The 18134-nt window shown below is 45.8% G+C and overlaps 2 protein-coding genes across 5 annotated transcripts in view; one reads left to right on the top strand and one right to left on the bottom strand.

Annotated features, from left to right (window-relative positions):
* On the top strand, positions 1-2560 carry S100B (S100 calcium binding protein B). 2 transcript variants are annotated; one of them, XM_041487711.1, is made up of 3 exons: positions 1-115; positions 1012-1164; positions 1628-2560. In XM_041487711.1, exons 2-3 carry the CDS (start codon positions 1027-1029, stop codon positions 1766-1768), a joined length of 279 nt encoding a protein of 92 aa, XP_041343645.1. In that variant the 5' UTR covers positions 1-115; positions 1012-1026; the 3' UTR covers positions 1769-2560. The 2 variants fall into 2 exon arrangements, with proteins under 2 accessions (XP_041343645.1, XP_041343646.1); XM_041487712.1 differs by having other exon boundaries at positions 73-150.
* A 7759-nt stretch (positions 2561-10319) lies between these two features.
* Positions 10320-18134, bottom strand: part of DIP2A (disco interacting protein 2 homolog A) — a 78685-nt gene continuing 70870 nt past the window's right edge. For all 3 annotated transcript variants that reach the window (XM_041487713.1, XM_041487714.1, XM_041487715.1), the window contains 6 exons: positions 16353-16414; positions 15670-15727; positions 14895-14969; positions 14446-14620; positions 12645-12768; positions 10320-12319 (listed from right to left, as the gene is read on the bottom strand). In XM_041487713.1, coding sequence (XP_041343647.1) covers positions 12067-12319; positions 12645-12768; positions 14446-14620; positions 14895-14969; positions 15670-15727; positions 16353-16414 — 747 coding nt within the window. In that variant the 3' untranslated portion in view covers positions 10320-12066. The remainder of the gene's footprint in view (positions 12320-12644; positions 12769-14445; positions 14621-14894; positions 14970-15669; positions 15728-16352; positions 16415-18134) is intronic.

Below are 18134 nucleotides of genomic sequence, written 5' to 3'. Positions count from 1 at the left end.
CTGCCCGCCCCGGCCCCGGCTGCCGCCGCCGCCCCGCAGGCATAAGAAGGCAGCGGGTCCCCGCGGTGCTGGCCGCGCCGCACCGCCGTGCCACAGCCCCGCCGGCAGCAGGCAGGTGAGAGGGGCCGGGGCTGTCCCTGCCCGGGGGAGGTGGGTGTTGGCAGGGCAGAAGCACCGCTCCACAGCACCTGTGCTCTGGAGCACTCCTCAGCCTTGCGGACGGGAAGCAGGCTGGGCTGAGCATGAAAAGGGTGTTTTTGTTAGGAAGTCTCCTACCCTGTCTGGTAACAGTCTTTCCGTTCGGACCTGACTGCTGAGCTGGGGGGGGCATCAGCTGTGGGATCATATTCAGTGCCTTGTGATGGAGAAACAGGAGCCAGGTCGCAGGGCAGGAGATATTTACGGATGGGATGTGAACGAAATGAGTGCCAGGCAATAAGGTTTCTTTATTTTCCCAGCTTTTGGGTTGGCAGCTCTCCCTCTCAACCAAAGAGATCAGAGTCTCTTTGGTTTGTCCGTTTGTGAAGTCTGCAGGGAATGCTGCAACCCGAATTATTATCATATCCCAAGAGGGTCTCCAGACCAAGTATGGGAGAGGGAGGTTTGAGAGGTGTTCATTTTGACCTGCTGGCACTCATCAAAACTGGTTCCTAGCGGGCTCCCCTGACTGCTGGGCTGGAGACAGGTCTGCAGGCGGAGGCACAGCCGAGGGGACCTGTGACAGCAGGGACAGCAAAACCTTTCTGAAGCTCCGGAGCTGTCCCCATGCCTGCCCCTCTCCTCGTCCTGTGGCTCTGCTGTCTTCGAGAGCCCCTGGCAGCAGAGTTTTGGTTTCTTGTGACCTTCCCCCCGAAGCCAGGGCTGCTGCCAGTGCTTCCCAGCAGAATGCCTTGAACGCGGTCCGTCCTTGCTGATCCATGGGCGGAGCCCCGGGGTGGCCGTGCTTCCAAATCAATAGGAATTGCTGGAGCTTGCCCAGGCTGGCGCTCCCAGCGTCCCCTCTGACCTCAGGGCCGCGCCACGACCATGTCTGAGCTGGAGAAGGCGATGATCGCCATCATCGATGCCTTCCACCAGTACTCCGGGAAGGAGGGAGACAAGCACAAGCTGAAGAAATCGGAACTGAAGGAGCTCATCAACAACGAGCTGAGCCACTTCCTCGGGGTGAGTACTGCCCTCCCCGCAGCCCGGCTGGGCTCAGCGCCAGCCAACAGCCCCTGCACTCCCCCAACTCTGTCTCCCACGGGAAGCCAGCACAGGTGAAGAGGTTTATATACACAGCAGGGCATTAAATCCTTTGCCCCAGCTCTAGAGAGCAGCAGGATGAGGGGAACAGCCCATATGGCAGACTGGGGTGTGGGTTGGATACTAGGGAAATTACCTTCCCTGACACGGGGGGACAGCTTTGCCCCAAGGGGCTCAAGATGTCCCTTCCCAGCAGCACAGCTGTGGCTGCAGTTCCCAGGGGCACAAGACAGTGCCCCACCAGACTGGGAACAGCCACAAGATATTTGGGATGTGTCTGAACAGATTTAGCCATGAGAGCACTTGGGAAACGGGGACATGTTACTGTCTGGGCCTCGCCATGCTCCTCCCCAACTTTGGCTGCCTGTTTCTATCCCTTCAGGAAATCAAAGACCAGGAGACTGTGGACAAAGTCATGGAGGCACTGGACTGCGATGGGGATGCAGAGTGCGACTTCCAGGAGTTTGTGGCCTTCATTGCAATGGTCACTGCTGCTTGCCACGAGTTCTTTGAGCATGAGTGAAGTGGTGGGAAGCAGGTGAGCCCCTTCTGCTCATGCTGGAGAGAGGCAAGGCAGCATTGCTCCTCCAGGAAAAGGACTGGCTGTGATTACAGACCCCTTAGAGTTCAGCTTGCGCTAGACTTAAGCAGCTTATTAAAAGTGCTGTGGCTTTGTGAACAAGGAACACTTGTGTGGCTCAGGAAAGGCTATTGGCTAGTGCCCATTGGGCTGGGTGCAGTGAGAGTGCCTTGCCTCAAGCTCCTTCCCTGCTGTTTTAAGTCAGGAATGTGCATGGGGCTAGAAGCAGTGGAATGCTGTGATCCAAGCTCACGTGCAAAGGAAAAAAGGAAATTCAAGGGTTGAAGGAAGAGGTGATGCAGAGAGGCTGGTTTTGGAAACTTGCTGCTGAGCCCACTGGCCTGAAGGGGAAGGCTCCCAGTGATTCCTGTGGGCTCTAGGCATGGCATTAGAAACCAGCTCCTGTCCCATCACAGCTGCTCAGCAGAGCCCACCCATTTCTTGGTACATTGAGACACCCTTGGCTTGCAAGGCAAAGTGTAACAATCTAAAAGCATAACCATCTGATAGCTGAGGCTTTTCACTTGTTGAGCATTCCTGCTTTTAGCAGCCTGCAGAACTGGAAGCAACAGCTTATGAGGCTCCTGCACTGGGTCAGCTCCTGGGCCTGGGATATGCCTTGACCAGCTGTCCAGGCTCAGTCAGAAGGGAAGTGGGAGTTGCCCAGTGTGACCACAGACCAGGCACAGCCTCTTGAGTGTGTGGAAATGACAAGGAATAAAACGTTGGTTTGGCCTCTGGTGAAAAATGTGTCCTTTGTGCCAGGCTGCTCTGCACTGAGAGAGAAAGGCTGGGGGGATCAGGCCTGAAGCACTGCTACAGCTCATGCCCCTGGGGTTCTTGTTGGGCATCAACCCCTCTTCTCTTCCCTGGTGTCATTGTGACTGGCCAGACAACCCATGACTGTCACCAGCACCGAGTTCCAGCTGGCTGCCCACACTGCCAGGACAAAGGAACACAAGGCCCTCTGCAGGATGTCACTGCTGCTATTGGGCTCATCCAGGGGCTTGCAATGGTGAGCCCTTGCAAAGCCTCAGCTAAACCCAGGACAATCCCCCCAAGGCCTGTGCTTCTGCTTTTTTCAATGTGCACCTTCCATCCAGCTCAGCAACACCTGGGAGTGGGGCCTTCCTGGCCTGCAGCCCCAACAGTGACAGATTCACAGCAAAGGTGCTCTCAGATGGCACTGGCTTTACCTCATTCCACATATTATAATGATTTTATGCACAAAATGACATCTTTGGACAGGACCATCTTGCTGTTCTCACCAGCCTCCCCCAGGCTGTGCAAGGGGACACTCAGGCTGAGCCAGGCACACAAGGGACAGCATCTTGTACTCCACCTAGCACAAAAAGCCATTCTGCCATCCCAGGGTAGTGCCATTTGATGAGAAGCATCAAAGTTTAGCACCCAAGTTACTTCCACCACATTTTTAACATCCTCCTCAGGTCTTGGTTCAGCTGCTTTCAACACTGGCACAGACCTGGGGCCATGTGTGGGAACAGTGGGTGGGGACACTGTCTGTCTCCATGTCCCCAAGGTGAGGCAGGGTAGACAGGACTCTGGACCCTCTCTCAAGCCTGAACCTGAGTTCAGCAGAGGGGCCTGGTTTTTCAGTGCAAGGGTCTGTCTGCCTGTGGGCCACATCTTGTCATGGTTTTGGCTCTATAAAGAAGATTCAAATGAATTTCCCACCAGGAAGGACACTATGACAGTTTTCTACTTATCAACAGTAGTAAAACTGAAACACAGAGAAGTACAGCAACAGGAAGGGCCCGAGATTTTTAAAAGATGCAGGTTCACTTCTGCAGCTAGAAAAGTGTTAGAGGGGCAGATTTTGTACATCCATGCTGTATTGCACCTTTGCTGAATCACATTTTCAGAATTTAAAATGTTGCAATAACTTTCTGCTCTGGCAGATTATAATCTGCACATTTATTCTATCCCCAGATAATTTTCAGAGATATTCATCTCTCAAAGGGCAACCTCTCCCTGCATCAGACAAAAAGTTACCACCACTGTTAAGAGCACTTACAGACACCCCTCCCTTCCCCTCCCAGAACTTCTTCCACACAGAATCTTACCAGGAATGCTGATTGTTGCTCATCTAAAAACCATATATTTCATCTTAACTGTTGATGGAAGTGGATCCAGGCTGAATCATTCAAAAGCAGAGCTCGGGTACTGACAGAAAAAAAAAAATCTGAAAAAAACTATTACTTTCTTCCCTCAAATGAGATGTGGACTTTTACAGGCCCCAGAAAAGGAAAAGAACCAACCACAGCACTGTCATTCATATCTGGGAGAGAAAAGTGGCAGAAATAAATAATGGTTTTGCAGTTACCTTTACTAGACAAGTTTAAAGGAAGGCTGGAAATATAGCACTTTTATGTTTAGGTGAGAACAGGGTTAAATAAACCAGAATTGATTGGAAGAAAATACAGTGGTGCATATAATTGTAATAGCATGTATTGAAATACAAAAAACCAGAACTCTGCTTATATGGCACTGGATAACCAAACCACACCATAAAACCTGGTGTGCTTAGTTCTTCCTAAACAAAACAAAAATAACACAAAATCCAAACACAAACAAAATCTGAAGATTGTAGCAAAAACCCACATTAGAATTGGTCATGACAGGGAATTCTGGCTTGCAAATATCTCATTTGAAATATATGACCACATAAATATTTAAAGTATATTAACCAGCTGCTTTCCTTTTCCCACTAATAAATTCCCGGGTAACAACAATAAATAAGGGCATTAAAGCAACATTATAGCACTGTTGCTAAAATGTCATAAAAATTTTGAAATGCTGAGTGCTGGCTCACAAAGAACACTGCTGCAATAAAGGCAGCTTCATTAATGTTTGCAAGGCTATTTAATACTCACTTGCACACCAGAATAAATCTGAAACATTCTGCTTCAACAGCATTCCCTCAGCGTACCGAGGGCCAGTGACAGCAGCATGTTAGTTCAGGAGAGAGGGATTGGCATTGCCTGGTCAGTACATTTTATACTCCCACTAATCAGGTAAAAATCCACCAACCAACCAACCTAAAAATGGTCCTTATACCTTTAGTGCAAGCTGGGATTTCAGTGTCACATCATTCAGTGTAAGATGAGTTACAGATTTTTGAATCCTGTCCTCCTTAGTTTTGAGAAAGACTAGTTAAGTTGCTTTGGCATTGAAATCCAGCGTACTTTAAACATGTCCCACTCAGCACTTTCTGGATGTGAGGCACAATGCCTGGCTGGAATTAAAAGTGAGAAAAACAGCAAAGGCTCCAAGATGCCATTGTCTCGTTATGTGCAGTGCTTTTAAACACAAAACACATTTTGCAGGATCAATTAATGTTTGTTTCCTAAATCTACTGTCAGTGCAAATGGTTTCTCTGAGTGCCTCATCTCTCTTACCTTTTCAAACAAAACACTTGCCTTCTTTTAACAGACTACAACTTAATTTACTTCCACAAACAAGGATCTAAGTAAAAGCAGGTGGTTTGGTCAGGAACCCTTGAAACTCTGGGTTAAAAAACCTCCCAGGGCTCCTTTCCAAGATGGAATGCCCTGTAACCACAGAGTGTTCTGCACACTGTCAGCTGACTGTGGGCCCAGCAGTCTGACCCATCTGCTGCACCTCAAAGTGTTTGCATTGAACTTCGTGTCAGAGGAAGGAAACCACTTGGAAACACACTTGGGAGTAATGCTGGTGCAGCACATCATTTTTTCTGGATAAAAGTTAAACAAACACTCTACCTCCCATAAGCCACATTACAAGAGGGACACGAAGAGTTCTTTTGGGGATTTTTTTACAGCCTTTCCAAACTGCTGCAGCTGTTAGAAGTGACATAACTTTCAAAAATTTAATTAATGATTTTATTAAATATTAATTAATCATAATCAGTATATTAATTATAAGCAGTACATTAGTCTTATATCATTTTAAGCCAGCATTTAGCAAAGTTACTTTTATGGGAACACAGCTTGGGAAAATTTCTGACACATTAAGTTTTGATAAACTAAATCTGATATGATTCAATGAACAAGGCCTGGGAGAGAAAGATGTATTGTTGCAGCTGGACATCTGGAATGCAGAATTTAGGGACTACAAGGACATTTTGCAGAAACCAGAAGAGACTAACAAAGACTGTGTCTGTGTGTTGAAAAGTCCTTACTGGAGAAAACAGATACTGAAACCCCTACAAATATGGCCTAATTAGCATGAACAGTGAGGAATCAATAATCAATAGAGGACAGTATACTAATGAATGAAATATAATTATGCAATTTAGAACCAATGAACATTAATTTGTTTGCTAAAAATGTAGAAATAGGTGGAAAAGTTTTGTATCTGTGCCTGTGTAGAGGCTGAAATTTTGTCAGCCATTTACAAACCTTGGCCAGGAATAAAGAACTGCCTCACTCTTCAGCACTACAAAGACACTATTAGAGGGCACGAGGACACATTTTTGCCCTTGCACATTTTTCCGTGTGAGACATCTATCCACATTTTCAGTCCTTGTGAGGCTGCAATGTGCATGGTGGTACTTCGAGCTGAAAAGGGCTGCGCAGAGAGCACTGTGCTCTACCAGCTTCTTGAAGGTTTGAAAAGAAAGGGGGCTTCCCCTTGAATGTGGTGCAAATGCAAGTTTACAGAAGTTTAGACAACATTTCACAAGTTTCCACCAGTTTCAGGGGCAAACTCCGGGCAAGCTTGTTGTCCTGGCACAGTTCTCTGTGCTGGGCACAGCGTCCCGGCTGTGAAAGGAGCGTGGCCGCCGCTGGCCTGCCAGCTGAATTCACAGTCCTAAGCTGGCAGTCTTGAGGGTAAAGTTAAACAAGAACTACTTGTGCTGCTACCTATTCCTCTTCCAGCCCCCCTGTGGAAACAACTGCACCTACCTTTAGGCTCCGAGATCCAGAGAACACAATGGTAGAGGCAGCAGAGAAGGGAAGGACAGAGTGCACCAATGAGTTTGATGTGGCTTATGTGGGACACGTGGGAGGTGCAGCCCTGCTCTGGCTTTTACTTCTAGAGCCTTCTTCTATGAGAACAGCTGCTGGATGTTTGCAACAAAGATGTGAGAGTGAAAAAAGCGATGGCAGGTCTGTCTGGGAAAGAAGATACAGAGCATTGTGCACAGCTTAAACACTGTTAAGAGAAGGGGGTACTTTGAGAACATCTCTCTTGACACTTCCTTCTGTGTGATCTCTAGCTGCTTGGACATGGTGACATTGAAAGTATGTGAAAGTGACTGTGCTGTGAATATCAGGTTGCACAGGGAAGGAGGTAGGTTGGCAAATGCCTTCTGTCCTGGCACATCTGTCAGTCAGGACTGCAGCTGGAAACACTTCGCTCTAACGATGGAGCCTGCCACTTTGAGAGAACGTGCTGGTACTAGATATATAGTTTAGGAGGAAAATGTGAATCACGAGTGTGTTTTGTCTAGCTTACAGACTGCAAAGGGACTATAAAGGCCAGCAGTGTTTTTTTTTTGTAGTAGGACTTATTCTTTGTGAGCAGCTGCAGGACATTTTGAAGGGGTTTGGGATCTGCGAGAGTTGGAATACAAGATGGCACATAGATCGTGAGGGAAAGTGCATATCTCCAGGGAGCTGGATGCAGTTCAGAGGGTGTGAATTACATGTTGAGCACCTGATGGCACAGAAAAGGTTCTAAAAGGAAGAGGTTGTGCTGCAATTGCCTTTTACTTTGCAGCCTATAAACTGCACAGCCAACACAACCACACGATAGCGCTGTCGACTCACAAAACAAGGACACGCACCGAGCCCAGCTCAAAACCACCCCCAGGACACAGCCAAGTCAGAAGCGTCCCTGCTCTCAAATCAACTGTGTCAGGACAAAAAGGTTTGGCTGATCTTCCCCTTCCAAGAACAAACTCTTCCTTGCAGCACATTCAAATGGCAACAAGAACTCCTCTGCCCTAACAAATCTTTTCACTCTTGCAGAATCTGGTAGCAAACTTGAAAACATCTGCCAAAACCAGGGCTCACGGAAGTGTCAGTGGAGAAAGTTCTTTACTGCCTAGAACTTCAACTGCACCCATCAAACTACAAACACACACCCCTGTATCACCATCTTCCTCCTCAGCTCTAGGTACCATCCTAAGCCTTCAGTCTCAGAGTCAGGATCCAAATGGAATGGCACCAGGCACTGCTCCCACACTAAAGCTACAAGGGACAACAACTCAATAGCTTGGCCTCTGCATTCCCACTGACAGTTCAACAGCTCTAACCCAGAGAGCTGCATATTAGGAAAAGCCTTCAAATTCACGGAGACCACCCAAAGTGCCCATCCAAATTTGCTTTCTTTGCCAAAGAGAGGAAATAGAACTCCATCTCAAAATAAATGGCATCCCCTCCTCCAAAATCCGAACCATCCAGGGACTGATCCCCTACAAAGGTGTCAGAACACTGGTATTGGGCATTACCTGTCCGGGACACTTGATCAGCTGCACACCAAGACCCAGCGCAGCTGCTTACCTTGTCCAAAAGAAGTGTGTTGGCAGAATTTCAAGGAGGCTACCTCTGAGAAGTGGAAAACACATGCCAAATCAAATCTTCCAGGAAGGAGACTGCCTTTCAAAGACGGATACCAACTCCATGATTGTACGAATTGAGTCAGTGCTTCCAAACCAAATATGCCAAGAGATAAAGCTGCTATTGCCCTTAAGCTGCACGACACAGCTTCTTATCTGCACCCCCAGCACTGGGGCTACTTGCTTTCCTTCCCATGAGAAAGCATTGCCATTCTCATTCAGGAACTTACCAAGCACAAGTTGCATACCATGTCCAGCACTGACTATGTCCAACAATGGCTCCTACACAGAAATGTCTTGCTGGACTACACCATGCCCTTAGCTTCTCAGCACTATGCAGCCCCGTGTTCTGCCTCTCTTGTCATCTGAATCTAACTGGAAACGCTTTTAGCACAGCAGCACAATCTGGGCGAAGAGAAGGAGACATGAAGCACATGTTTTTGACCTGGCACATTTCTGTGTGAGACTTCTATTGGGATCTTTAATCCTTATGAAGCTGTAATGTGCACAGTGGTCCTTCAAGCTGAGAAGGACTGTGCAGAGAGCTGATCCCTGTGGCCTCAGTGCCTACGGACACCTTTTATGTTGGTTATTTCAAGCTGCTGGACATGCTGGTGTCACTGATGACACACAGGGTGTGCACGAGTGTTGGGGGCTTCCTGCACCTGCTGGGTATGGGCCCCATCCTCCTCCCTGAGGGGCACAGGTGCTGACAGTGCTGGGTGCCAGACTGTGCATCCATCCCCCCCTCCCCCCACATGACCTCCTGGCTGTCCTATCCCATCTGGCACAGTGGAGACTGGACCAACCTTCCTGTGCCGGGCCCTGAGCCCCCCCAGTACAGCCTCAGCTATGCTGTGCAAGGTGAGGGGATCACCTGGGCAGCTAGTGAGTAAGGGTGTGCCTTGGCTTTGCTGCTGCACAATGGGCTCTTCCATCGCCCTGCCTGCTCCCTGAGCCCGCCTCTGCTTCCCTGCTCCTTGAGCTGGGGGAGGCTCAGCAGCTGGCAGGGTCACTGCTGTCTCCTGTGTGTATCCCCAGCAAAGTGTACTGTCTATCCTTGCTTTGGCTGGAGCTGCCATGCCATGCCATGCCATGCCACCCTACTCCATTCCATCTCATTCCATCCTAACTCCTCTGGCTGGCAGGGACATGTTCACCTCCTGAGCTGCTGTTTTCCAGGGTGTCCTTGGTCCTCGAGGGGGTCCTGTGAGTATGGCCTTCACCCTCCCCAACCCTTCTGACACCCAACACCCCCTCTCATTCTCCTCTTTCCTTCCCAGGGGACACAGGGGCCCATGGGACTTACTGGCCTGAAGGGAGAGCCTGGAGAGAGAACCTTCTTTACCCTGACAGTTCTGGAGAATTTCAGTAGTGCAGCCTGATGAAGTTGCAGGAGGGCATCACCCCAGTGCTGCTGTTCCTGCTCGTGCTTTTCCTTTTCAGCTAGTGCTTCCTCCCTGGCACTCACCAGCCCGGATCTGGCATCAGGCCTTTCTGTCCAGCTGGTGCCTTCTGCAATGTCTCCCAAGGGTATAAAGTTCAGTGGATGTCCAGCTGCAAACCAAGCAGGAACACGGCCAGTCTGTGCCTGGAGCTGGAGCTCAGAGGCCTGGAAAGGCTCGGCCATGCATGGAGCAGCTCAGCTGCTCCACGGCAGTGACATCCGAACAGCCCTGCCCTGCCAGCCCCATGGCAGGGATGTCATACCTGACACAGTGACAACAGCATTGCAGCTTGGCAGAGGCTCAAAACACAGGAAATTCAGGACCATCCGAGCTTTACAACTGCTTTACCTGCAAAGCAATTGTGGTGAGGTTTTGCAGAAGAAAGCTCTTAATGCATTAAACTGTCTGTAATAGGAGTGAGAACTGTGCTAAGCCAAGGTTTTGACCTAACAGCTTAAGTTTCAACATTCATCAAGTCACATTGGCAAGAGCTGTTCTGAAATGTTTAATAAGCTTTTTGTTTTAAGATTTACTTTACAAGGCAACTTTTATCACTTTCATCAGTATCTCAATACAAAAGTCTTACAATGCTTTGTTTGCTAAAAAAAACTACAACATGGAACTGGGGGTCAGGGAGTTGTCTCCTTTTGCCAGCTGTTTTGGGAGGAGGGGTGTCCCACAGCCTGCTGCTGGAGGCTGCTGGACTCAAGCAATAAGTTACACAAGTTCTGTACATAATTACAGTCAGAGTATGCAGCTGTATTATACACCACAGGTAAACACCATCAGGGCCTATAACTACTATAAAGGAGAGCTTTTTCTTGAAGATTTCAGAGTTTATTTGACCATGGATAAATCTGATCTATCAGGGGACTGACATCCATCTTTCTTAGGCACTGATCCAGGCAGAATTGCCTTGCAGAAAAAACTGTCTCTTTTGCAAACTTGTGCATTATTAAAAAAAATTTATGTAGCTCTCAAGTCTTTAACAAATTTATAAAAATAATTATTTGCTAGTCTTGTGCCTACCTTCAAACGCAGAATTACTTGAATAACTTCATATTCTCTTTCTGCATTAGGTTTGCTGCAGTATCAGATCAGGCAGAAACTTCAAAATCTTAGTTAGTCCAACTGTGACTCAACCGACTGGATATTTTAGCCTGAACAAAAGAGTTTAACTACAACTCCAAAGAAAACAAAGGAAGTTTGTACCCCCGCAGCTCAAGCTAACTAACACTGAATGGGTTTTCCATGGTGGGAAAAAAGTTACTATTTCAAGTTTTAGCACAGAATATTCAGGGAAAACATTTTGTAAGCCTATGCTTTGTAAACATTTATACAAATCATTCAGAGTGGCTTTGGAATGGATTTTCAAATCCTTGGCATTGTGCAGGGCGGGAATTAACAGCTCACACTATGAAATCAAGCAACTTTGACGTGGAGTTAGAAGAGCAAGAGCACTGAAGGCTCCTGCATCAAGTACTTAAAACTGGGTACTATTTTGTATTTTATTATAAAGTTTATAGCATTACAGAGTCCAGCATGGCACTGTAAGTAACCTTGTTACAGCATTTGTTTTTGCTTGGTACAAAAAAGCTGATCAGCAGCATAACTGTTACGCTGAATCCAGGATTGGAAGGGGTTGGCTTCTTCTGAATAGAGATGAGTCAGTGTTTTAAAATAAAAAGGCTGCATTTTTAAATCTCAAATATGTGCAAAATTCCTTTCAGTAGAGAATGTGGTAGAGGTGTGTGCAATGTTGAAGGATATGCCCCAACCCCAATACTGCCAATATACTGCAGTCACGTGGAGGGTGAACTCTGGATGGTTACTCACGACTTTGGGTGCTGTTTCCAGGAGTTCTCCTCACAGCTGGTGTTCTCTCCCCACCCCACTCTATGTCCATTTATGCAGTGCATCAAGTACTGACATTCATAATTATTCTCTCCCCTCTGCCCCCCCTCCTAAAATAAAATTGGTCCATGATAGTTCTAATAAGCTTCCTTCAGGAATTCCAGTAAACTCTCCATCCTAAGACAGCTGTGACTGTTACAATGGATTTACGAAAGCAATTGCAATCTGGGAGATGAAGGGCTGCATGTAAAGAGAAGTATCTCCATTTTCCTAGGGTCTTCAACAGCTTTAAAAACAAGAGCATGGATTCCAATGTTATTATGAGGAAAGCCCCTTGGATTTTGGTGCTTTAGCCTTGATGTTATTTGCTGTTTTCACATGTTGTAGGCAACATAAATAGGATCCAACTGATCAGCTAAAAATCCATCTCTCAAGTGCATCCGTTGTTTCTCGCCACGGGAGTTGATGGGAATGACCCCGGGATCCACGATGACCACGACACCAACAATGAGATAATGCTCCTCCAGGACCACGTTTGTCACCAGTGCCACCAGGTCCAGCGCTTCCTGCTCTGAGCCTTCCAGCTCCACCACCACCACCAGCAGGTTTGTCCACGTAAACACAGCACTGTTGGCATGACACACGTGTTAATGGGGAGGAAAAAACACCTAGACAAGTTATTAAAAGAGATTATTAAAAGAAAGACACGGCCTCCCAAAGCTTACAACTAAACCTGAGTGCTTTGAGGCTGGAGAGGACCTACAGCCAATGATATACGTAACTCATTAGGGCCAAATGGGAATAATACATGTGAGAAGACATCATCCATGAAATCCTTGAGATGTGTTTACCACACCCACAGGTGTACATTCCACCACTGCCAAGGAACTTATAAGTTCTTCTGCTTTAGTAGAAATAAAATGATACAGAAGAATAATGCTGTGGCTCTTACCATTCTGCAATGCTCTTATGTGCCCTGATTACAGAGGTTTCTATGTCGATGGGGTGGTACCTCATTCCTCTGAGCTCCAGTGTTTCATCCAAAGAGCCCACCACGTACAAGGCATCGTGCCTCTCTGCAAGACAGCACACACATTTCAGTACCATCATATCTACAGGACAAACACAGTCACTTGTATGTGCTTACTCCTGACTTTCTAAGATATTCCCAGGGCTTACTAGGGGAAAGAGTCTAAAATGCTACCTCCAGCATCTTAAAGAATTAAGAGCTCATGTAGTACTTCTGCCTATGACTCCAAGCAACTGAAACCACAATGAAAAGAATTTCTGGGTCATCCAGTTCTGTCTTTTCTCTCATGTAATGTAACCCCTGTTCATAAACCCAAGCAAAATCCACCATTAAAGCATCTTTCTGTTCCACTATTCTTACCAGAGAACTTTGATCAACACAACCTGTTTTTCAATTCCCAAATTTAACTCTTTTTCTTTTTAACACCAGCTTATATCCACTTGTCCTCATGCCAGCAAAATTCTACACAGTTTCTTAAGATGCCACGATTTACACAGTAAGAACAACTCTGTGCTCTCCACAGCCTCAGCTTCACCAGGTTAAATAAGCAAAGTTCTCCTAGACCCTACCTGAAGGACACACTCTCCATATTCATCCCTGTAACTCTGCTCAGTTCAATTTTGCTATTTCTTTGTTAACTATTTTATAGTCTTGCTCAGTTGTGTTACTGGAGGTGAAAATCATGCTGAGAAGTTGTATTTCATGTATACTGTAAATTGACTGCCCAAAGCCTCTTAAAAACTAAAGGACAACTGACATTGTTACATGATGATAAAAATCTCTGTGATATGTGATTTTTCAGAAAGCAAGGCACAAAAACTTGCTATTACTTTTCAGTGGCATCAGTCAGAACACTGATATTATTCATGTGGACACAATTAGTTTAATTCCAACCACAGAAAAAGAGCAATCTACATTTGTTACTAAGTTACAAGCATCCAAACTCCTTTCCTTAGAATGTTCAGAGACTTATTTCTTTACATATATGATAATCAAGAGCTATATCTGCTTTGTATTCTGTATCTGAACAGAGCAGATGGAAGATAAACTCTTCCCAAGTGTAGATATCTTGGCTTAGATAAAAAACCCCAAGATTAACAATTTATTTTCTATACAGGAAAGTTTGTCCTCTAGACCTTTAGCTTCTGAGAGACTGGAAAATCATTGGTGTCTGTGCATGTTGAACCTGCTGAATCATAGAACCTATGTCACCATGATATTTTCTCATAAATCCTCTTTGCCTCCCCACCCAGGTGAGGGCCATGAGGACATGAATGTCATAATGGCTTTCAAATGAAACAGGAGTTTTAGAGTAGATGTTGGGAAGAATTCTCCCCTGTGAGGGTGGTGAGGCCCTGGCTGGTAAAGGCTGTCCAGAGAAGGCTGTGGCTACCTCACCCCTGGAAGTGTCCAAGGCCTGGACACTTGGTTGGAAGGGGCTTGGAGCAACCTCATCTAGTGGAAGGTGTCCCCCCACCCATGGCAGAGAGGGACTGGAATGAGATGAGTATAGCATTTTCTTTAATATAATAAATCAGCCTTCTGAGAACTTGGAGTCAGATTCATCTCGTCCTGGGACCCTCGCAAACACAACACATCTCCTTAATTCAGGAGTCTTCTGTGGTGGAGGTCAGCACAACCTAGCTGGACAGCCCAATCTTTGCTGGCCCAGCCCCGCAGGAGCTGACCCCAGAGCCCTGCAGGTGCAGGCGTTAGCTCTCACCCCCGCTGGCGTCGGTGAGCTCCGTCCTGCGCAGGAAGCCCAGGTAGCCGGTGCGAGCCCACACGGTCTGGGTGTCCCCAAAGCTCAGGCGAGCAGTAAAGTGATCGGCGTGCAGTGCTTCTTCTCCATACACCGTGTAGTAACCAGTGGCATTGTGTGGGCTACTCACCCATATCTAGGGGATAAACCAAATCCAACTGCAATGAACATAGGTTATTTTGCCAGACACAGACAGCATCGTTAATTGATTTAAAAGATTCTGTTTCACTGACAATTTTGACTACTCCAAAATGCCGGTTTTATTTAAAGTATTAACTTCTGACCAGAGAAAAGGAGTTTTATATACATGTAATTGGGTAGGCAATTAAAGGAATGCATTTATCTAGCAGGAGGTATTGATGTATCACATCACTGCCCACAAACACAGTACAACAGTAGCAAACCTTTACCTCTCCTAAATGCGAGTCCCCCAGAGGTCCCTTGGTTTCTGTGTGTGCTATGATGACCTTTACTCCAGGAAGAATCTCAAAGAAGAAGCAAACAGAAGTTAAGAAAATGAATTCATCAAAAGAAAAGTTAATCAGAAGTCAGCAGTCTGTACTTCCCTTTCTACACCACAGACACTAACCATGTCTTCCTACTACAGTTGTTTAACTTGTTAAATAATTCTAACTCTGAGCAGCCATTTTGCAGCTTCAGCGGTGGTTTCACACCTAGAAAATGCCTTCCATATGAAGGCCTCAGATTTGTTTTGATGGTTCCAATTTATCCTATTGCTTCATGTCATGCACCTGGTTTCACTTAACTACTCAATCACAACCTGTTCTCCTGGACACATTCTGGTTAGCCAATCTCATCCCACATATTCTTTAATGAGATCCAGGTGATGCAGCTCCCCACCCAGGTGAGGGCCATGAGGACATGAATGTCATAATGGCTTTCAAATGAAACAGGAGTTTTAGAGTAGATGTTGGGAAGAATTCTCCCCTGTGAGGGTGGTGAGGCCCTGGCTGGTAAAGGCTGTCCAGAGAAGGCTGTGGCTACCTCACCCCTGGAAGTGTCCAAGGCCTGGACACTTGGTTGGAAGGGGCTTGGAGCAACCTCATCTAGTGGAAGGTGTCCCCCCACCCATGGCAGAGAGGGACTGGAATGAGATGAGCTTTGAAGTCCTTTCCAACCCAAACCATTCCTTGATTCTGTGAGGAGGAAGGAACTGTCTCTCACCTTCCCAGACTCCATAAGTGGCAGACTGTGTGGAGAACCTCTCTCTACCAAACGCACCCTGAGAAAGTAAGAGGAACACATTTGTACAAAGCTTTAAGAACTGCTGGAGATTAGGATTTTTTTCTGATTTTATTTATTTTTTTCTCCTTTTTCTCTCAGGGAATTTTCTCCCATCTGCTGCCTAAGAGATGATAATGACTGTATTTAAGAGAGACAAAAGATGTAGCCAAGGAGGAGGGGGAAAGGTGCAGCTAGCTGCACTCTTGTAGCTGAGGAGCTTTCTCTTGGGAGACAGCCCCACTGTCTCCTGCTGCTGCTTTGGGCTCTTCCATTACACTTCAACCCAGCAGCCTGTGCTCACCAGTACACCCCGTGGTTCCTGTTACAGCTGCAGAGTTTCTGCTGTGTTCTATTTGCCGCTCAAGGAAGGCTGAGGAACACAGTTGTTTTGGTTTGAAGGAAGAAGAAAAAAAAAAAAAAACAAGGGAGATTCTAACTGTGCTATTTCCACTACCTAAGGGACTGTTAGGGAGCAGATTTCTTGGAATTGCAAAGCACAGGGATATAACATGGAAGGGAGTGAGCTGGCTGCTGCCAAGGATAATCCAATAAACCAGTGCAATGAGGGGTGACGTTTCTTCTCCACAGCCGCTGAAGAGTTAATGCTTTAACACAGACTGTACCTGTCATGTCGAAGTGCTCTCATATCTACATAGACTGTTGTTGGATCTGGTCCTGCTGTGCCCTAAGAATAAGGAGGAAGAAACAAATTCAACAGAAGCCACAACACCCTGCTTTCATTCTCACAGCCACATAAATTCACAAATTTCTCTCCCTTTTTTACACTTACAAAGCATTTCCCTAATGTCTAAGAAATAAAGTAGCCCCCCATTCTACAGTGACTAGTGTAGACCTTTACTTTTTATGGAATCAGTCAATGAATGCACAGGTGAAGTATGTAGTACAGATAAGTCTAAGTTTGCAAAATTTTTAGATTTAACATTCAGCTTTTAGGATTTTATTTGAGTAAGCACCTGCTCTATATAACCCACACAGCCAGTGCAAAAGGATGTAAGCACAAACCTATGTGGGCCTAGTTCCTAACACTGCAGAAGCAGATGGACTTTAGGACGGGACAAGCACACATGCATCACTATACCTGTTCAGCCAGCTTGCCCAGCCTGTTTGGCTGACAGCAGGACCACAAACAGAAGTAACAGAGGCCATCAAAGTGTGGGAAACAGAGAGAAAGGGGAAAAAAAAGAAAATACAAACAAAGAGGCACTGGAAACATAAGATACACACAGTAAGACAGAAAACAAAACTTACACTGTTTTAGAATGAAAAGAAAATTTCCATTTCAGATTATTTAAGAGTTTGGCACATTTAGGTAGTTCTTTTGGAAACATGCAAGGCTAAGATCATGTAACAAAAGACATTGCTACAGCAACTCAGACATTGCTTTACAATAAATCCCTTCTCCCTCTGTAAGACTGTTTGCAGCTTCAGAAACACCTCAGTGAACCAGTTTAGCAGGGCTGGAAGACATGTATTTAGCCTGCTAATTTGTATCAAAACTTTGGTCAGTCATTTGCATTCATTTAATCCAATTAAAAAAGTCTAGTGGAGGAATCACTTTGTCAGAATGGGAGAAAAGGGGTAGAAAACCCCTCCCACAAAAAAGGGTCTGAAGAATGGAAAACAGAGATGAAAAAGGCATAAAATGAATGGGAAGTTTAACTGCCCAGCAGTCCTGTATTCCACACTGGGGTTTTTTAAGAGTACTTTTCATGTTGCCATTCAGTATTCTGCAGAAAAACTGTTTCTCACCCCTTTATCCCAAACTGGCTTTTGAAATTTTTATTCACACAGGCAATTTGGAAAGCTATTCTTTCACACTTGGCAGCTTTATTCAATGTTAAAATCTTATTTTGCAGTCATCTTGATTTCATGTGTATCCTTCCTGTTTTTCCAACTACTGATTTATAAAATCACTCTGACATTTCTTTATAGCCATTTGGCTTGGTCTTGTTAAAAATCCTTTCTCCTTTAATTGTGAAAGAAACTATAGAAACTAAGGAAACAATTGTGAATGGCAACATATTGAAGTAACTCATGTCCCAGAATATCTCTCTTGTAGGAAACCTAGAACACTGTAATATATTCTGAGAGCTAAAAAGGCTTTTCTTCATCTAGTGGGCACCAGGAAGGGAAAAAAAAAGGAAAAACAGAGTTTTGCAGAAGTACAGTAGCAATTTTCATAGAATCCTATTTTATAAAGTGTAATCCATACCAATAAAATTGGAAATTAAATTTACAATTACACATACTTAATCATGTGCCCCCTAAGATATTCCCCACATACAAAGCTACATATTGCCTCATCTGAAACTTGAGCACTTTATTTACTAACTCAAGCATCCTCCAAACTCCAGGGTGCTTTTCCCACCTTCCAGTCCATGCCT

The sequence above is a fragment of the Pyrgilauda ruficollis genome, unplaced genomic scaffold, assembly GCF_017590135.1.
Source record: "Pyrgilauda ruficollis isolate IOZ18807 unplaced genomic scaffold, ASM1759013v1 scaffold83, whole genome shotgun sequence".
NCBI lineage: Eukaryota > Metazoa > Chordata > Aves > Passeriformes > Passeridae > Pyrgilauda > Pyrgilauda ruficollis.
Note: the sequence above shows the minus strand (reverse complement) of the source record. Positions and strands in the feature narration are given on the sequence as shown.

Coding starts and splice junctions, on each gene's coding strand:
- S100B (XM_041487711.1), top strand. CDS start 1,027: ATGTCTGAGCTGGAGAAGGCGATGATCGCCATCATCGATGCCTTCCAC. Junction 1,165..1,627: donor AGCTGAGCCACTTCCTCGGG/GTGAGTACTGCC, acceptor CTATCCCTTCAG/GAAATCAAAGACCAGGAGAC.